This window comes from Glandiceps talaboti, chromosome 10, assembly GCF_964340395.1.
Source record: "Glandiceps talaboti chromosome 10, keGlaTala1.1, whole genome shotgun sequence".
Taxonomy (NCBI): Eukaryota; Metazoa; Hemichordata; class Enteropneusta; family Spengelidae; genus Glandiceps; species Glandiceps talaboti.
Genome location: NC_135558.1, coordinates 39,773 through 62,165, shown reverse-complemented (window position 1 = coordinate 62,165; position 22,393 = coordinate 39,773). Strand labels below are relative to the sequence as shown.

The window sequence follows — 22,393 nt, the reverse complement described above, 5'->3', positions numbered from 1 at the left end:
AATCTTGTTTGGTCAATCTTTATGGCCTACCACACTTACGACAACAGTAACTACAATACAAGAAATAACGAATAAATATTTCGTAGGAAAGATTTCATTACTATAGTAGGTAATTTATGTCATTCACAATAATCGCCGGTAACTGTACATATACTGAACCATGATACTGCTTTACCCTGATTTCTAGCCTATGTTCTATACCAAATTCATAACAATGGATTGAAATGTATTTGCAAGCACGATCGCCATCATAAGTCGTAAGCTTATTTCAAATCATTTTTTGTTTCTACCGCCATACATTCTTTATCCTTATAGGCTCGCTCCACAACCTTAAATACGTGCATATGGGCTGTTGCAGTGACGTCATACATAAAAAACATAGATTTATAATGGCACACATTTGATGGTTTGTGAACCATAACAAAACGATCGTTATTCAAAGGTTTAACGCTTAAAACCTCTGCTAGTATTCCCACGTAGCAATCATCCATGGCTATAGGAGGAACACTATTAAACAATGCTACCATATCTTGTACAACATTGTAGGAAAGCAGATATACAGGTCCTTGTATTAGATCGGGGAAATCATCTCTATCGAAATCCTCGTATGGCACAAAGTGAACACTATCCTCATCTCTGATTGGCATATCATCCCGTAGTAATTTCCCCATGTAGATGTCGTTCGATTCCTCGATATTGTTTTCCAACCAACGTTCAAGTATAGGCATATTAACGAAAATGTTGTCGTTTGTCTTTAATACGAATTTTGGTTTGCAGTTCATTTTTGATATTTCATCTGAGGCCCACATAAAACCTAACATTGTTTTTCTGGTTTCTTCAGATTCTAGGTCTTTGAAATCTCCTAGCAGGATGTCCCCGTACTTCTGTGCCTCCATAGCGATATCTTGTGCAATAATATCTTCGTATGAACTCCCCATAACGAATACAATCTTCCATCTATTAGGATCCTTCTTAGAATATATTTCCATATTCCCAGGTGAACCCCATGTGCGTCTTATAGCCCGTCTCAGAGCAACGTTATCAGGTTGACTTTGTATAAGCACTAGGGTATGAAGGCGATGTTCTTTGCAATCAAAATAATACGGACTATGGCGAAGTTTAACAGGGAATTCTTTTGGTTTTGGCTTTTCTTGTATAACATTTCCTTCATGGCTTTTCTTTAGTAGATCTAAATGCTTATTCGGGTTGAAGACAGGAACGATTGGAGGTTCTTCAGGGTGTTTTTTGTTATGTTCTTGGATTGCCAAGTAATCGTCATCAATGTCCAACTTCCAATCGTGTAGCACATCGTTTTGAACTACCTGTTTCCCAATTATAAGCTTCTTTCTTTCCGATTTCGAATCCTTAGTGTCAAATTTTGGATTTACTCTGTCAAGCGACCAGGGTAGCGAGTCCTTCTCACGTCCATCGTGAAACATGATGTAATAGATAAAGATGATGGTTGCTACGCAACCAATTATGTACAAGAGAAAGGTTGGTTTTCCACGACGTGTCATGAAAACAGCAGTAGGGTCCGTCAACAATACACCAACAAGACTCATTTTCTTCGGATTGAAAGTAACAGCGTCGTTTTTGTGAAAATGTCGTCGCTGAAAAATGTCTACTCCAGTGTCTCATAAAATGTATCCCTGCAACAGAGTATCTTCTCCAAACTGTGAGATATAACCCGTCTTTCTCCAAAAGTGAGGATTTGTCTATTCAAGCTTCTGCTTTTCTACGAAAGTGCAACGTGGTCCAAAACGAAATCAATATTTTGCAATTATTGATCGAAAACTGAGAACACACACAGCTGTGTTGTCAATAGTATGGTCACTATTCTATACCTACATAGCATACACATTCAATAATCGCATCCATAGCTATGCGAACTGAAATTGTTGTTTGAATTAAAAATAGATAAATTACCGCTTTATTTTATGACCATTTAACAAGCCATAGAGTTTTCAACCGTTGTCATGGAGCGTTCAGTTTCACAAGGGATATCCCATCAATTCTTTAAATGTTAACATTCGACCTGCTTGGAATGTGTATAAATAATAATAATAACAGAGAACACTGCTCAATGCAATATTAGCAGAGCATAATATACTTAATACCACTGTGGTCATCAGATGACTATAATTCGGTCTTAAGGTTTGACCTTATCAAACTGATCTAGCCATCTCATGACCACAGAAGCGAGAAACTCCTAATGTTAAGTATATACTATATAATACACTTAATATATATATATATATATATATATATATATATATATATATATATATATATATATATATATATATATATATATATATATATATATATATATATATATATATATATATATATATATATAGGAAGTCAGTGGTAAGATTTGTCCGTAGTTAAATTTAAATTATATATATATATAATTTAAAAGAATATGGATGCATCAGTTGTTAATCAGAGTTTCATGCTTCCTCGGCGATCATATATTATATATATATATATATATATATATATATATATATATATATATATATATATATATATATATATATATATATATATATATATATATATATATATATATATATATATATATATATATACCTGACTGTATATCTAAATGATATGGAATAGAACGACATACCACAAGTTCTTTTAAACGGTTAAATCACGCGCGAAAAGATTTCAAAGTCACACACACCAAAAAGAACCCTACAATTGTTTAACTAGTAAGACGGAGATGTTCCACGAAAAGATCACCAAGACGACGTACAGTCGAACCTATATTACAAAAAAACCCACATTTCTGGCATATATTGCAATACACTTAGCTACGCACCGAAAGAAGTAAATCGTCTCGTTACAACCACACTGTTCCTTGGGCCAAAATATGATTATTATTAATAATAAAACGACATGTACCACATCAGGTACAATCACATGGAAATGAACCAGCATTAACTTCCAATCCATGTTGTATATTTATAATTATATTTATTTATATGAGTGTCTTGCTGGAGAGAAGAGTGTTCGATGCGTAGACTTAATTCAAAAGAATGAGATGTTATAAGTCTTTACTCGGAGTTTCATGCTTCCTCAGCGATCATCAGGCAACTGATAAAATTAAGATGTTTGTGTGTACATTGCGTAACAAGATGGTCAGACTAAACTATTCCTTACGGAGGTTTACTTCTATAGTTGGCAAGGAAAATTTATTTTCATGGCGACATTTGGAGACTAATTTGGATTTTCTGTGCAGTAGCATGCTCTTGTCAGCATTGATTATACAGTTTCTCAGTAAAACAGAGATTGCAACATTTCCTCTCATTTGTGTAAGCACTCAATATCTTTATATCCCACTCAATATCATATTTAGCCCTACTTTGCATATCACTGATTGGATCATCATGTCATGAACAATTCTTAATATAAACACTCTAAAGAATGTTTCTACCAAATTTCAGTCTAATCTGCTTAATAGTTTTGGAATTAAAGATTTTTGACCAAAAAGACACATTTGTATACCTAATTTGCATATCACTGATGGGATCATCATGTCACAAACAATTCTAAATCTAAACACCTAAGAATGTTCCAAACAAATTTCAGATCAATCAAGTAGTTTTGGAGTTTAAGTATTGTGACCAAATCACACATTTTTTTACACAAACCACACTCCGGTGGTAAGATCATTTTGATTTGAACAATACGAGACTTCTATGACACGCTCGAGACACACATAACATGCGCGGTCTCAAAGCACTCGGCACAATTTCCCAACTAGACACCCAAGGTAATATACCCACCATATATCATGGCAATGGGTCCAGTCGTTTTTGACTTTAAGTTTTTGACTCACACACACACACACACACACACACACACACACACACACACACACACACACACACACACACACAGACTTTGCCATGCCTATAGCACTAATGAACCTTATCAGTTCAGTTGTGTTTAAAAATGAAAAGTCCTTCACCACTGCTTTACAGCTCCCTACAACGCCCTCAATGTGCCATGAGAATATTAATTTCTGTCTATATGTTGTACTCTAGAAAAGACATTTTCTTTGTCCAGTGAATGAGTGAAGGTGTAAATTGTAACAATGGCGAATAGGAACTAGACTAAGTAATTGTTGGAATGTAAAATTCTGAGCCATAGCTATCATACACGATATACCTATTAATTGCCAAATTAATTAACCAAAAATATATGAAATTTGAAGCTTGCATAATATTGCCTAATTACCGAAAATCATTAATTATGCACTTGAATCATCAAGATATATATCCCAAGCTCTATAAGACAACTACACTTTGTTATTATCAATGTATGTAACGAATCACATGAAATCATAAGCATGTATTCTTTAGATATTGCCTAATTAATGAAAATAATTAATTATGCAAATGCTGATTAAATTACAAAAAAAAGGCCCTCAACAAACTACATCAAACTGGCGTGCTTTATTATCAACACATGTATCAATCTGAAGATTGCATTCTTAAGATAATTAATAAAAATCATGAAGACATGGTCTAATTAAACATTTATTTATGCAAACTGCCATTAACATTTACAGGAAGTTTACCAAAAGCTAGTTAGTTCTAACCATATGTACCAAATTTTGCTTGAACTGAACCTGCAATTTGTGTGAAAACGATGACACAGACACACACAGAGATGGACATACACATTTCTTGATGCCTAAAGCACTAGTGAACCTCTGTTCAGTTGTGATAAAAAGGATATCTTGGTAAAAAATTTCCACCTGGCAATTGGGTGATAGTTATAACACTTTATGTGTTTGTTATTTATTGTACATTATCTATAAACCACCTGGCAATTGGGTGATAGTTATAACACTTAATATGTTTGTTATTTATTGTACATTATCTATAAACCACCAGGCAATTGGGTGATAGTTATAATACTCAATGTGTTTGTTATTTATTGTACATTATCTATAAACCACCTGGCAATTGGGTGATAGTTATAAGACTTAATGTGTTTGTTATGTATTGTACATTATCTATAAACCACCTGGCAATTGGGTGATAGTTATAACACTTTATGTGTTTGTTATTTATTGTACATTATCTATAAACCACCTGGCAATTGGGTGATAGTTATAACACTTAATGTGTTTGTTATTTATTGTACATTATCTATAAACCACCTGGCAATTGGGTGATAGTTATAACACTTAATATGTTTGTTATTTATTGTACATTATCTATAAACCACCTGGCAATTGGGTGATAGTTATAACACTTAATGTGTTTGTTATTTATTGTACATTATCTATAAACCACCTGGCAATTGGGTGATAGTTATAACACTTAATGTGTTTGTTATTTATTGTACATTATCTATAAACCACCTGGCAATTGGGTGATAGTTATAACACTTAATGTGTTTGTTATTTATTGTACATTATCTATAAACCACCTGGCAATTGGGTGATAGTTATAACACTTTATGTGTTTGTTATTTATTGTACATTATCTATAAACCACCTGGCAATTGGGTGATAGTTATAACACTTAATGTGTTTGTTATTTATTGTACATTATCTATAAACCACCTGGCAATTGGGTGATAGTTATTAATAGCTAAACTTGATTTCATACTTTAAATGACACTAAATATTATCTCTGAAAAATGAAATCTACCAATTTCAAACAAACAAACAAACAAATACATTGCTTGAAACAATGTAGAAATCTTTATTGAGTTTAAGGATGTCTTTAGTTTTGATATACACAAGAGAAAAAGCAAAAATAGCACCAAGACAAAAATGAGGACTTGTGTGCACCTGAGAATTTATAACAAAAAGTCGATGTTACAATTGTCTCCCTTTGCTTTGTCATATTGAAACAAAAAGGCTTGGTAAAGACTGTTACTGGTTATAAAACTGCTTAGCTAAATTAGATTCTCAAAATAGAGCCACATATCAATTGTAACATCTAGAAGACAAACACTAGTGCAAATAATAACTAGTAAGTGGCATACAACAATTCAAAGACATGCAAATGTTTTGCTAATTAGTATCAACAAAAAAGGTCCTATGATTAGCTAGCAATCTCGCTCTGTTCATAACATCATACATAGCAATGTCTAAAGGTCCTATGATTAGCTAGCAATCTTGCTATGCTCATAACATCATACATAGCAATGTCTAAATGTCCTATGATTAGCTAGCAATCTTGCTATGTTCATAACATCATACATAGCAATGTCCAAAGGTCCTATGATTAGCTAGCAATCTCGCTCTGTTCATAACATCATACATAGCAATGTCTAAAGGTCCTATGATTAGCTAGCAATCTTGGTATGTTCATAACATCATACATAGCAATGTCTAAAGGTCCTATGATTAGCTAGCAATCTTGCTATGCTCATAACATCATACATAGCAATGTCTAAAGGTCCTATGATTAGCTAGCAGTCTTGTTATGTTCATAACATCATACATAGCAATGTCTAAAGGTCCTATGATTAGCTAGCAATCTTGCTATGTTCATAACATCATACATAGCAATGTCTAAAGGTCCTATGATTAGCTAGCAATCTTGCTATGTTCATAACATCAAACATAGCAATGTCTAAAGGTCCTATGATTAGCTAGCAGTCTTGCTATGTTCATAACATCATACATAGCAATGTCTAAAGGTCCTATGATTAGCTAGCAATCCCGCTATGTTCATAACATCATACATAGCAATGTCTAAAGGTCCTATGATTAGCTAGCAGTCTTGGTATGTTCATAACATCATACATAGCAATGTCTAAAGGTCCTATGATTAGCTAGCAATCTTGCTATGTTCATAACATCATACATAGCAATGTCCAAAGGTCCTATGATTAGCTAGCAATCTTGTTATGTTCATAACATCATACATAGCAATGTCTAAAGGTCCTATGATTAGCTAGCAATCTTGCTATGTTCATAACATCATACATAGCAATGTCCAAAGGTCCTATGATTAGCTAGCAATCTCGGTATGTTCATAACATCATACATAGCAATGTCCAAAGGTCCTATGATTAGCTAGCAATCCCGCTATGTTCATAACATCATACATAGCAATGTCCAAAGGTCCTATGATTAGCTAGCAATCTTGCTATGTTCATAACATCATACATAGCAATGTCCAAAAGTCCTATGATTAGCTAGCAATCTTGGTATTTCATAACATCATACATAGCAATGTCTAAAGGTCCTATGATTAGCTAGCAATCTTTGTGGTTGAACTCAAATCTTGGTTGTCAGAGATGGACTGTCACGGATGGATGCATCAACACAAAGACAGACATGGATCATTCCTATAGTCTTCACTGGGCTTACAGAGAAAGGAGACCTTGTGAATTCATACTGTTTCTATGAAAAGCCACTTCTGACTTAGTTCAGATCAATGCCAACTCCATAAGCGAAAATGAGTGAAGTGAACATATTTTATCTCATTTAACATCCACCTTTTAAACAAAATATAGTGAATTCACAAGGTGTCCTTTTCCTTTAAAATATCCATCTCGTAAATATGTATAACAATAGTTTAAATACATGATATGCTTCATATACTCTAATATAATACAATATATGATATAATAATATAAATATTTTGAACAAAAATAAAAATAAAAATAAACTATTTTCTCCCAAGACAGAAATGTAACAAAATAAATGAAGACATAGCTTTGACATTGACTAGTCCTGTCACTAAGCTATTTATTGCATCCAATACTACACGACATTACCAGTGTCCTGTAGTTTAGATGCCTTGTGTAAACTATGTTCTGTTAACTGCATCCAATACTACACAACATTACCAGTGTCCTGTAGTTTTGAATGCCTTGTGTAAACTATGTTCTGTTAACTGCATCCAATACTACACATTACCAGTGTCCTGTAGTTTTGAATGCCTTGTGTAAACTATGTTCTGTTAACTGCATCTGATACTACACAACATTACCAGTGTCCTGTAGTTTTGAATGCCTTGTGTAAACTATGTTCTGTTAACTGCATCCAATACTACACATTACCAGTGTCCTGTAGTTTTGAATGCCTTGTGTAAACTATGTTCTGTTAACTGCATCAGATACTACACATTACCAGTGTCCTGTAGTTTTGAATGCCTTGTGTAAACTATGTTCTGTTAACTGCATCTGATACTACACAACATTACCAGTGTCCTGTAGTTTTGAATGCCTTGTGTAAACTATGTTCTGTTAACTGCATCTGATACTACACAACATTACCAGTGTCCTGTAGTTTTGAATACGTTTGGTTACTAATGGTCTGTTAGTCTATACAACAGGGTTCTATAGTATTTTACCTTTGCGACATAGTCAAACTTGCAACATTGTCTTTGAGTTTATTGAGTACTGAGGTGAGCTGACCTTGACCATTTAGTAAACTCTTCCTGTACTCATCATGTATAGAACACTCATACAACATTTCTGGTGTTAACTGACAATCAATGTCAACCTGTAAGTGATAGAAAAAATACAGTCATGGCCACAGTTTTTATCAACATGTAAGTGATGGAAAACACGTACAAGTGCAAAAGGTCATAGTTTCTTATCAAAATGTAAGTGATGGAAAACACTTACAAGTGCAATATGGTCATAGTTTTTATCAATTTGTAAGTGATGGAAAACAGACCCAATTTGTCATATCAGTGCAATAAGGTTGTATCTGCCCAATACAATTGCACAGACGATACGACCTTAATATTGTTGTCAAAACGTTTATCAACCTGTAAGTGATGGAAGGTACATACATTCATTTGTCAAAGCTTTTATCAATTTGTAAGTGGTAAAATAAGAATAAAACAGTCATGCTAAAAAAATTTTTGAAAGTGTAAGTGATACAACATGGTCAAAGCATGTACTAATTTGTAAGTACATGTAATTATATAATTACTTTTCCAAAGTAAAATAAATCCATGTTCAGTGAGTCATTCAATAATTGAACATATAATATTGTTTCAATGGATTAGCGAGCTTGGCAAGAAATGACTTAACATCATAAATTATCAGGGGGCAGGTTCAATGCTGGTATGAGTACTTCAACGTTGTCTTTCCAAGTTTTTTATTTAAAGAGATAGCATCAAATTTGAACTCTTACCTGTACATTTCGTATAAAGCTATAGAGTGCCTGAGAAAGTATTATGAAGATGTCCCCCCTTTGCTGGAGATCTGTTACAGGAACATTCAACACACTAAAAGAGTAAAAATAAAGAATAAGGAAAATAAAGAAATTTATGTATTTAAACTATGAACAATGTAACTATTTTTCAACACTACAGAATGACGTGAAATTGAAGAAAGGAAAGTGACATACACTATATATGTACTCATTATCTGACAAATGTATTTCATATTTTTTCTCTTTCAAAAACAGGAAATCTGATGAATCCTACCAAACAGAATTTGAATGATAAATGCAGTGTAAAATTCTTGTCATTTTGTTGATGAATTTAATGGCATTGGATTATTACTTACTTGACAAGTGCAGTAGATAGTAATTCTACTTGTACACACAGAGTTGACAATAACTCTACTGTTTCTGCTCTATTTGGCTTCAAATCTGTCATTATTGGTGGGAAGGAGGGATCTGAGTACCCAATATTTTCAAATATCAATGAACTGAAAGAAAAAAATAACAAGTGAACATTTAGCTAAACTAAAAACTAATGAACCCATTGCATTCAATACAAACCTTAGGTTTAAGGAATACAGAATCAGCCACAGTAAAACTTGAACTTGAATATACATCATGAATTTTGTGAATCATGATAATGGTTGTTTGGTATAATCTAAAACTACATTTACTGACAGGTGTCCCATTTGAGTTGAAGGCTCCATCAGTATCATTGCAAAGTTCATTCTCCCAAATCAGAGCAGTTATTTCTTCCGTGACACTATGATGTGACTTGGACGGTGCTGGAAAAGAGGCTGTGGTTTACAATGATGTGCAAAGTTTGGCAAGTTGCATTGGCCAAACAGCCATGTTTACCTCCTGTACATGTAAGTGGAGGCAACATAATACTCTTTGTCTAAGTCTGTCAATGACTTTGTTGGTTGCCCTGTTTGTGAACATTATTTCTCAATCACAATTTCATGTAAATGAAACACATATGTCTTGTAATATTTTGACAACAGAATATACTTCTGTGAATTCTTTACTGTATGGCTATATTTAGACTGTACGATATGTTGCGCCATTCTGCCATTACTGGCCTGCTCCTGAAAGGGGTTGGCATACCTTACAGATTAGCTAGGATATATACAGCTGTACTGATGGGGTAAATCACAAATGACTGTACTAACTTACGTATAATAGTTAATGGCTTGCCATATCACTTGAAATACTTCTAATACATGCCCTTGACCTCCAGTTTGCATATGTACTTTCTTTTGCTTTGATACAGGTGATTTGTCGACAACTGTTACAGCATTACTTGTCTTGCATTCTTGCTGTAGTTTCTCTATGGTTTCTTTTGCACTACACAGCTGGTTATAACTGTTAGGAATAACAATTGGTATATTTACAAACATTGTGCTCACAAACACCATCATCATGTACAGGGGGTGGGGGGAGAGATAGTTTTGAAGTGGCAGGAGTTATGGTTCTAAAGACCATCATCATGTACTTAGGGGAGGTGTAATGTACATTGTGTAAATGTCTAAGTGTCTAGAGGCAACAATCACAATGGCACAATCTGAACTTTGTTATCCTCCAATAAATATACAATGTTCAGATTATCAGAAAGACAGAATTGTACAGTTTGGCCATAAGGAGTGCTGTTTGAAAGCTACTATTTGATGTATTGGGCCTTAGTCATAATCTGACAGCAAATCATCCTATTTATAATACACAGGCCCAGTCTGTATTAGGGTTACCCAGTAATATGTAGGTATGAAAACTGGTTGTTTATCAGAGCTGTAGTCAACATTGGTCCAAAGTAAAAGAATGATCCCTGCTATCCTTATAAATAGAGACTGATAAGATAACAATAATGCTAGAGAACCTAAGATCCAAATCCTGGTATTTAAAGAACCATATTATAAAAACGGTGGCCGATCTTCATCAATGATGTCATCGCATACGACCACAAAACTGAAACATCTTTTGAAACAGGGAAATTTTGACGAAAATATCCATACCCAAATGATACTATTTATGATCGTAAGTACATGCATTTCACAATGGTATCACTGACATGACTGTAGGCTACCCATTATGTGTACGCTACACATACCACACTAACGTACTACAGAAGTTATGTTTGCAGATGACCATATAGTTTTATTAACATATTAAAGCATTTTCTGAAACCTTTAGAGAACCTACACTACTACCAAACTTGTATTTCATAAATACTTATGACAGTTATACTGAAATCTGATGAAAGTTGACGACCATTAAAAGATTTCCCCAAAGCAGGTTGACATGGTCAGCAGACTTTGTACATGTGAATATCACCAGATAATGCACATTGCATGAAATGCTGTGCTCTTTTTATTTTTCAATGTATTCTCTTTGAATTCCTTGCCACTGGCATATGATAAATCAGTTATTACCCGATATCACCTCTTCATAACTTTTGTCATACTGTTTCCAACAACATGACACTTGCCTCTAATACAATTTGTGCCAGTATGTGGAAATGGGACCCATGGCGATATGATTAACAAAGAGTTTATATCGGATAATAATCTAATATTGACCCCCTGACCTTTAAACATGGAGCCCTTACAGCCATCATTTCATTAGACTTCTGTGTTTCCTTACCTGTACCCTTTTTCCAATGCACTCAGCAACTCATATCCATCTCTGATCACTTCTTTTACTTGGTGAACACTTAACCCAAAGCCTGTTTTTTTTCAAAATAAACATTTGAATAAAAAGAAAGCATACCATTTTATTATAAATCATAAATATTGATCTCATCAATAAACACAAACAGCCATCTTGCAAGTCTCAGTACCTGCAATAGAAATTTATGTCTTAGGCATGTCATGAAAATAACGATCATTCCATTTCTGGTTGACACAATGACTTCTGCTCCACACCACACTTTTTATCTATTTATTAATCTTTCATATACAGACACAATTTCAGTGCATTAGCACTGTTCTCCCAATGAAACCTGTTGCAAGATTACGCACACAGAAAACAACAACAAAAATCCCCAAAAGGGACAAACCAGGACAAAAAGTTACAGATGCACAGTGTACTTTAAAAGTTATCCAATTACATTACGACTACATTCAGATGTCTTTTAAATATCGATGAGTTCGGAGCTGATCTTATGGATAGGGGTAGATTGTTCCATAGAACAGCACCACTATAGTGAAATGCCCGTTTCCCATATTCAGTTTTAACTGTAGGGATGCATATGTTACCTTTACTGGCCTGTCTTGTGTTATGAAGATTAATTTTGTTGGAAAGATTGAACATTTCACTGAGGTAACTAGGTGCATTACCTGTTACGGATTTGTAGACAAGGGTTGCCAGTTGGTGCTTCCATCTAATTTGAGGGCTAACCCAGCCCAAGTTTTCATAAACTTACATATATTAAACTATGGGTAAGAATAACTCTTAGACTGCATGTACCATCTTGTTCAGTTTTGCATGAGTTAAAAGTTATTGCAGGTATCAAGAACTATAAATAATACATGTATAAGTTTACACACAAAGTCGCCTAGATGATTTCTTCTCAATGATAGACTGAAGAAAACATTAAAAGTGTAAATCTTTGCATTACATATTAAATCATGGTAATTATTCAGAACTGCCACCTAAGTTATTGGCTATGAATTAACTGGTATAGAATCACTGCGTTTATGTTGAATTATCTGCACATTTAATATGCAAAAAAAAAATTCATTGACTCATTATACCCAGGACAAAATTTTTCCCTTCCCTCTAGAATGTTTTGTATGGTCAATAATATAATCGAGTCTAGTCTAGTCTAGTCTAATCTAATCTAATAGTAGAAAGGAGGCTTCACACTGCAAAACCAGTGGTCTTAGCCCGACCCAAATCACTAATCCAATAAGTGAGCATTTAGTCCACTCTCAGATTTGATTTGTGAAATAGTGGACCCAACGTTAGTGTGATGTAACATTCCAAAGTCACAGTTCCATCTCCCCTTACTATGGCCCAAACAGGATGACTTTGACAATATACTGACTGTACTCTTTCTGTTGCTCATGCATTTTTCATGCATTAGAAGATTGAATTTGTTCCACTGGAGGCATTTGAACAGATTAAGACGTATTCATAAAATGTTTGATGAAGAAGCAAGGCAGCAATTGAGATGATGGCGGTATAATCTAATATTTCTATTATTATTGATGGCCAGTGCACCTTCAATAATGACTGTGAATTGGATGATTTGGTTCCATCATTGTAGCATGAACTGCTAGGAAGAAGTTGTTTTAACTTTGATAACTGTACTGAGCTCTTGCACTGAAAACACTCAACTGCAGAGAGGTCACAAGTGAGGGCATGATTTGGGACCTAGGTCACTCTAAATGCCTTCACATTGATTAATCAGTTCTGGTCTAAATTTTAGTCTGGGCTTTGACAGCATTTTTGGTCCAGACTAAACTAAGTCAGGCTTTGACGTCCTAACACCTTCACACAGTACTATTTAGGTCAAACTAAAACTAAGAGTGGTCCTAGAGTGGATGAAACTGTCTAGTGTGAAGCCCTAGAAGAAATATATCTAATAAATACAGTAAACATTAACATACTCGTCTTGCGTCTGGCAAGTAGTATCAGCTTTTCTACATATTGCTTGCTGCCTCTATCTGTGACCATTCCAAACACGGCAAACCAATGTCTGTGAAAAACAAGAGAGAAAGATATTGAACTTATTTTCACTCACCCCAAATCGATCATTCACAATATGTTGGTGGGTTCTAGACCTTTTTGTTAGACAGGCCTTAAAATCTTGGGAATAAATCAATAATATTGAATATCAGTGCACAACAAAGATGTGTTTTGTGACTCTTGCTGTATTCTCTGTTTACACATGACTATGTATCACATGACTGTGTATCACATGACTGTGTATCACATGACAAATAAGTAAAAATCCTCAAGTTTGCTGATGATACAACTATTGAAAGGCTAACTTCAAACACAGCTCAAACTAGGTATAGGCAGGTCCACATAATGGGAAAAGACTAGCTTTGAGAGAATCATCAAAACTGCTGCCAAAATCACTGGACAGGATTTATCCTCTACTATAAAGTCACTGTATTATGTTCGTTTATCTGACAAAAATCATTATGGATGTGTCACATCCAGCACATAACCTTTTTGAATTACTTCCCTCTGGGATTAGAATTGATTAGAATACTTTATTTACCAAAATGACTTACTTGTTGAAACATTCCAAGACATCTCTTAGTGTCCATGGGGGTTTTCTGTACACAATGTCATACCTTTCAAAAGTGTGAAAAACATATATTCTGTGTTAATTAATTAATCAATTATTGAAAATTATTGACAGAATTTCATTTCTAACGTGCATGACATTGATCATATAACATTGCCTTGAATAATTTATAATGTGAACGTCCCTAATATAGGTACATAGCTACCAACTATCACACAAATTTCCAAATTAGTTTGACCATTTGTGACCTTATTTGTTTATCAAGCAACTACATGTTTTTTATTTTTTTATTTATTTATTATAATTGTCTTCATATTTGTAAAATATTGCTTTCACCCAAAACCAAACAAAATGACTGTCAGCATACCCCTTCTGTGATACTTTGATGAAATAGTACAGGCATCACTAGGGAAAAAACAGACATGCATGAAGGTCAAGAAGACAAGAATTTCTTATCTTTTTTCTTAAATATTTAAACAAATGTTTAGGATCTTCGGTTTAAACTAGGGTCAGTCAGGCTATTGGAAACACACAATTTTTTAAATTTTACCTACACATATAACACTTTATGCTATAGGAATAGGCACTTAAAGTCTCTATGTCCTACGGTTCTAGAGCTGTTGCACAAATTGTTGATTTTTACACCCAATATGGCTGTAATTTAGTTTTAAAAAAGTGTTTTGAGCACCAGTTTGCATGTGTGTATCTCCCTTGTTCTTCATTACCTGTGTACAAGATTTTACATAATATTGGTAACACTTAAATACAACCAAGTATCTGCATAAGCAAGACTTAACTTTATTTTGATAAGTGACCATGATGGACTAGGTCAAAGTCAACAGTCAAGGTCTTACAAGAAAGCTTACACCTGACAATATTTGGTTATAATATACACTTGAATAAAGTCTCTAGTTCAGTTTTTGAGTATATCAAGCATGAAGTCTTGTTTTTCACTACATATACATGTATGGCTACCATTCAGTGAAAACTTACGAGCCCCATAAGAATAGATTTCTCTTCTCCTATATTACATGGGTACATGATTTTAATAATAGAAATTTATATTATTTAAATACTACAAAGTATCTGTAATATGCAAGAAATACCTTAATTTTGGTAACTGACCCCAAAGATCAAGGTCACAGATCAGCATCTGAAAAGATGGTCTGTATCCGATTATATTTGGATACACAATTGAATGGAGTCTCCATGTTTTTATAGTTTTTGAGTTTTGCAGTAAAATGGATTTTTAAATACAATATGGTTGCCATTCACTCAAACTTACATATGTTGCAAAACAAAGGGATGTGCACATGTTCCATAAAATATGTCACCTTTGTGCAAAGTCAAATGAAATTGGATATTTCTTGTCTAAGAAATGACAAATAACGGATGGATGGATGGACAGTTGGAACCCATTCTAATAGTCCCCGGACTAATAATTTCATACAGTATTCTGTATAGAAAAGACCCGGTTGATGTTCCACTTACCATAAATCTTTATAAATAATCTTCATTTCTGTTTCCAAGACAACAGACAAAGAATCCCTTAGTACTGTCTTGAACCTGCACAGAATGTCATCAGCCTAAAATAGTATTGAAAACAACAAAAATAATATTAACTAATGTATGTACATCTTGGGGAAAAGAAGAAAACGCAAATGAGAAGTGAGAAAATAGTGACCTTTAGCGTCTTGTGACTGATAAGGCTGTTGGCTAACTGAACAGCACTATGGTGTGTGAAACCTGCAACTGCTGTGTGTCAACTGACCAGAAGGCACTAGGAAATGACATGGTATGTAAAACCAGCACCTGCTATCATGTGAATGATATGTGGTTGTCAGCTGACTGGAAGGCACTAGGAAATGACATGGTATGTAAAACTAGCAACTGCTGTTATGTGATTGCTATGTGGTTGTCAGCTGACTGGAAGGCACTAGGAAATGACATGGTATGTGAAACCAGCAACTGCTGTCAGTTGACGCAACTGCTGTTATGTGATTGCTATGTGGTTGTCAGCTGACTGGAAGGCACTAGGAAATGACATGGTATGTGAAACCAGCAACATGCTGTTCAGTGGCTGGTTGATTTGAATTGTGATATACATGTCTGTCAATTTATACATGTATAATACTTTGTCCTTAAGAAAATATTAATAAAGTTGTCAATGCCCCAATTGCATTCCCAAGTTTTCATAATTTGTAAGATACATTCTTGCAAAATGCCAATCTTTCTTGAACTTTGCAGAAACATTGCTTTGCTCTGCACAATCCCATCCTAGATAACCAAAGTTATATGTTACCGGTCACCAATCTTGCATTCCCATTGGTCGACAGCCCTGCAGATATGCAAGGTTATTTTTTCATGAACAGCCATAATTTTTGTTTGTTGTATCACATTGCACTTATCACATAAACACCCACACTTAACACATAAACACACACACACACACACACACACACACACACACACACTTTTATAGTATCATGGGCTACAGCCGCCTCATGTCAGTTATGCTGAAAGTACTCAACCAATCTGTGATCTTAATAATAATAATTATTATTATTAAACGATAAAGTTTAACAAACTTGATATCACTTACCACTTCTTTTTGTTTTGTTCTTGCCATCAGTTTTTCACTTTTGTTGATTTCTGATGTACTGGCTGTAGAAGACACTACAGTTTTGACTGGAGGAGTTACTGCTGTGCTAATTGCAGAAGTCACTACAGTTTCAGGTGGAGGAGTGATTGCAGCACTGGCAGGTCTTCGTGTGTGAATTTTAACTTGTGGAGCCACAATAGTTCTGACTTGAGAAGGCACTGACATTTTGACAGGTGGAGGCACAATGTTACAGGCTGATTGTAGTGCTGTATAACTAGCTGATGGCAAAGGTGGGGCATCATAACTGACTGGTTGCAGAGGTGGAACAGATGAACTTGAATTTGGATAAACATCCTCAAATAGATCTCTTATACCCCTGAGTAAACCCTGAAGTCAAGAAATCAATATGTACTTAATTTCTAAATTCTCTAGTAATATGTATATTGCTGTTTACTGCACTGTTGAGATACATCATTAGCTAACCGTATCTCCTAGTCCTTGTTGATTATGAGGGCTGGGAGATACAACCAGCTAGCAATGTATCTCAACAGTGAAGGCTAGGAGGTACAACCAGCTAACAATGTATCTCAACAGTGAAGGCTAGGAGGTACAACCAGCTAACAATGTATCTCAACAGTGAATGCTAGGAGGTACAACCAGCTAACAATGTATCTCAACAGTGAAGGCTAGGAGGTACAACCAGCTAACAATGTATCTCAACAGTGAAGGCTAGGAGGTACAACCAGCTAACAATGTATCTCAACAGTGAAGGCTAGGAGGTACAACCAGCTAACAATGTATCTCAACAGTGAAGGCTAGGAGGTACAACCAGCTAACAATGTATCTCAACAGTGAAGGCTAGGAGGTACAACCAGCTAACAATGTATCTCAACAGTGAAGGCTAGGAGGTACAACCAGCTAACAATGTATCTCAACAGTGAATGCTAGGAGGTACAACCAGCTAACAATGTATCTCAACAGTGAAGGCTAGGAGGTACAACCAGCTAACAATGTATCTCAACAGTGAAGGCTAGGAGGTACAACCAGCTAACAATGTATCTCAACAGTGAATGCTAGGAGGTACAACCAGCTAACAATGTATCTCAACAGTGAAGGCTAGGAGGTACAACCAGCTAACAATGTATCTCAACAGTGAAGGTTAGGAGGTACAACCAGCTAACAATGTATCTCAACAGTGAAGACCAGGAGGTACAACCAGCTAACAATATATCTCAACAGTGAAGGCTAGGAGGTACAACCAGCTAACAATGTATCTCAACAGTGAAGGCTAGGAGGTACAACCAGCTAACAATGTATCTCAACAGTGAAGACTAGGAGGTACAACCAGCTAACAATTTATCTCAACAGTGAAGGCTAGGAGGTACAACCAGCTAACAATATATTTCAACAGTGAAGGCTAGGAGGTACAACCAGCTAACAATATATCCCAACAGTGAAGGCTAGGAGGTACGACCAGCTAACAATATATCTTAACAGTGAAGGCTAGGAGGTATGACCAGCTAACAATATATCTCAACAGTGAAGGCTAGGAGGTATGACCAGCAAACAATGTATCTCAACAGTGAAGGCTAGGAGGTACGACCAGCTAACAATATATCTCAACAGTGCAGTAAACAGGTTGCAGTAAACTATATGCATAATACAAGTCTTGCTTAAACCCATCAATGTGTATAAATTGGCATATTTTATTTTAACAATGGGCTGGGGTGTCATGAACACGTAATGTTCAAATGCAAGACCAATTAATGTGTACATGTACACATTAGATAGCTGGAACTCCAACAAAAATGTACTGCAAATATCACATAATGTACAACTAATCGCAATTAAAGTTTTGAATGTTTTTGTTGACTGGAACAATGTTAAATTTAGATTTATCACCAATTACTATATTGTACTGAGCCAAGTCAGTGCCCCAAACATTTACATTGCAAGCACACTGCTTCATTGCAATGATTGAAACTTGAGACTATAGTTTAATTCGTACTAATAGGTGTAGTGCATTCATGCACGTGTGTGCACGTGTGTGTTGTGTGTGTGTGTATGTGCGTGTGTGTGTGTGGATATTTGTAATGATGTTTGCTCTTTGTTTATCAATTGGATGATACTGTAACATTGCATTGTAGCCACTTCAGAATTTTGCAGCCACTTATATTGTATCGAAGATGTACCTATAATACTAAATGGGAGTTGTGTGCCTAGTTTTCTCTAAATGAACATACTAAATTACAAAAATATTAGCAGAGTTACACAGTTGACTGTTTTATGTGGCATTTTTAGGATTTGTTGCAGTATATATACATTTGACTTTGGCTGTGACCAGGCCATGGCTTATACCTGGCTCATTAGCTGCTGAACAATACTGAATCTTTCCAAGGTCAGTGTCTTTTCAGCAAATGTTGGGAGACGGACAAAGCTTTGTATATGTGAAGCATTAACATTTTCACTGGCTTATCACAATTGGTTAAAACAGGATAACATCTGTGAACTGTATGTTATATTCATTGTGTAACATTGTAATATCAAAGAATGGTTCCATATGGTCTCCAGTCAATTTGGTCATTTGATTGGCTCTGCCCTGAACACACTTCAAAAGAGAGGCATGTTATTTCAATTTGCAAACTGAAGCAAAGTTTAGCACTCAAGAACTGTCTGATGTTGGTGGAGGGTCTATGGTCTGAACATGGAAGCATAAGGGAAGACCAGAGCTCCATGGTCTGTAAATGAAATGCAAGAGTCTGGCCCGGAGTGAAATAGTTTGCCAATATTACAGGGAGAACTTAATTACAGAGAAAAATAAGTCATTGATAAGACTGCATGAGCAACACTTAGGTAGAATTCTGTTACTGAAATTCCTCAATATCCTCCACCACTGGTTGTTTTCAACACTGAGGAGTAGATTGATAAGCAATGAGTAAACATCACAAAACATTAAGTCTTGAAAATAATTATTCTAAGCTCTCTTATAAAAGACAACTAATTATATCGACTCTATAAGAATCCTCTGACAATGGTGCTCACCTCTTTTGTTAAAGCTGGTACATTTGAAACAATAGCTTTATTGCACAGATTTTTGTCACCACTGAACAGTACCACTGTTGTACCTGGCACTACAAAAAACATGGACAACAAAAATGCAAATAACATTTACAAGTTTGTATGTTATGATGTGCTCTCCTCTGTCAAAAGATGGTTTTGATATATAACTTGATATATTATTATTATACTGCAACATAGTAACACTCACTGTAACTTTAACTGACTTATGATATACACAGCAATATAAAAGTATAACAAGCATTCAATCAAAGACATAGCCAGCCCAGAATCAGTTAGTGCATGCCAGAGATATGTGGGTGAACACACACATGCACGTATGCCTGCACGCATGGCCAGAAGCCAACATATAGGCCGCCTCTGGGCGATGTCTGGTGGGGCCTAAAAATATATAACCACCTTTTGACACGTGCCACCAACAATACTAACACAAGATTATTTTTAAGGCTGTAGAAGGCACGAAACGATGTTAAGAAAATACTAGTACGACCAAGTCTACTTTAAATAAGATATAATTAGTAAATGCGTAATAATATATTTTTAATTCACTTGAGTAAAAGTTTATAAATTTGTTTTACTTTTGAAGCAAAAACTGAATCCCTCTTTTTTTCCCTTACCTTTTTCTTGATACTGTAAACAACACTGCAATACTCTGTCATCATTTGATTCTGTCTTTAGGGATTTCACTTTAACTGATGCCTGTAACATATACATGTACAAATTCAGTGTCTCATTAAAACTTGCAGTGATTTTCACCATATTCCATTATGTGAATGCAATTGTATGATTGTTTATCATGAACAATAGAAATGTTTAATGTAACATAATGATATTTTCTGTCGACAGTTTTAACAAGTGTTATCAGTTTAATGTCAGCATAGGATAATGGCATGATTTATGCTATTAATTGATAAATTACTACAAATGTGACTGTCATTCAGTCAAATATGATAATGTTGAGGAACAAATTTAGTGACATTCAATATTATCTCATTTTTGTGTCTATTTGGTTGAAATTACCTCTGAGAGAGAGAGAGGGAGAGAGAGGGAGGGGGGGGGGGAATGACATTCCAGAGAGTGGCTTATAGACAATAGCTTCTTCTGATTTATTGCATATACAATATAGGCTGTTGCACTTGTAAACACTTAAAAACAAATATATGTTACCTCCATCATAGACTGTCCTTTGATCCTGGGATGTCCATTCTGCAAACAACTATGTAGAAATGTGACAGCTTGTCTGGCTTTCTGGCTTATATCAACTGTCTGTAAATTGAAAAGTGAAAATAATTATGTACAAATATGAATCTGTATTTGCTACATAGGAAGTACAAACAACACTAGTATCACCACAAATCTACAAGTTGGTTGACAAACAAATAAATTTCGGTCTGTACCAAATTTCTTTAAATATGGTATCAAGCCAGTGTACTCAGTATCATCACTGATGCAAAAAAAAAGGTAATTTGGGTCATGACTGAACTATTTCAAATCTAATCCAAAACCAGATTTCAACTGAATGCCTCCCATGACTGCAAAACCATAGATTTTTGGTCCACACATTGTTGGAATTCAAAATTCTATAGGTATTATACATGATGTACCTCTTAATCGCAATACTAATCATATGAAACAATATGACCCATTTGTGACATTGTCTACTAGATCAGGCAGTGTTTTGAATTTGCAGCATGGGAAGATCATCAGTTTTTGAGGTATTGTTTGTTATTGTCCGCATATTGCTGAAACTGTAGGATTTGTTGGCAAATGAATTTACCCAGGAGAGAGATATACACACAGGTGCTTGAAATTAGCCATATTTGTATACAAATACTTGTTTTTGTTTATTGTTTACGTCCTCTTTGAAAACATCTTTTCCCTACAAGATGCCATGTAATAAAGTGATGATTTGAAAATCTGGTGTTATATTTCTAAATCAATTTTAACTTGTTGTTTTGTTGGTTTAATATAAACCACCATTACTATACAATGTCTCACGACCTTATAGTAGAAGACATTTTCCTTTACAAAACTTAAAAAAATAGTGCAAATGGCATTGTAGCACAACTGTACAGTTTTTAAAAATGTAAATATCAACATGCTGATCCATGCTAGGTATAGGTGTTCATTTGCTGAATGACTATCCAGTTGCCTATCTAACCCTGTTGTTGTCTTTGCAATATATGCGATCATTGGCTGTTGCTATGGGCATAGTCATGTTGTTAGGTATATTTGCATACTTATAATAATAACTAGTAAGTCATTACTTACCATATCCACTCTACCT

The 22,393-nt window shown here is 34.9% G+C and overlaps 1 protein-coding gene across 1 annotated transcript in view; it reads right to left on the bottom strand.

Annotated features, from left to right (window-relative positions):
- Nucleotides 1-22,393, bottom strand: part of LOC144441217 (uncharacterized) — a 36,267-nt gene that overhangs the window by 3,936 nt on the left and 9,938 nt on the right. Inside the window, 12 exon segments of the mRNA XM_078130776.1 lie at nucleotides 8,343-8,494; nucleotides 9,137-9,230; nucleotides 9,514-9,657; nucleotides 10,346-10,534; nucleotides 11,807-11,888; nucleotides 13,777-13,865; nucleotides 14,410-14,472; nucleotides 15,918-16,012; nucleotides 17,029-17,415; nucleotides 20,071-20,159; nucleotides 20,724-20,805; nucleotides 21,274-21,414. Of these exon segments, the coding sequence (XP_077986902.1) occupies nucleotides 8,343-8,494; nucleotides 9,137-9,230; nucleotides 9,514-9,657; nucleotides 10,346-10,534; nucleotides 11,807-11,888; nucleotides 13,777-13,865; nucleotides 14,410-14,472; nucleotides 15,918-16,012; nucleotides 17,029-17,415; nucleotides 20,071-20,159; nucleotides 20,724-20,805; nucleotides 21,274-21,414 (1,607 nt within the window).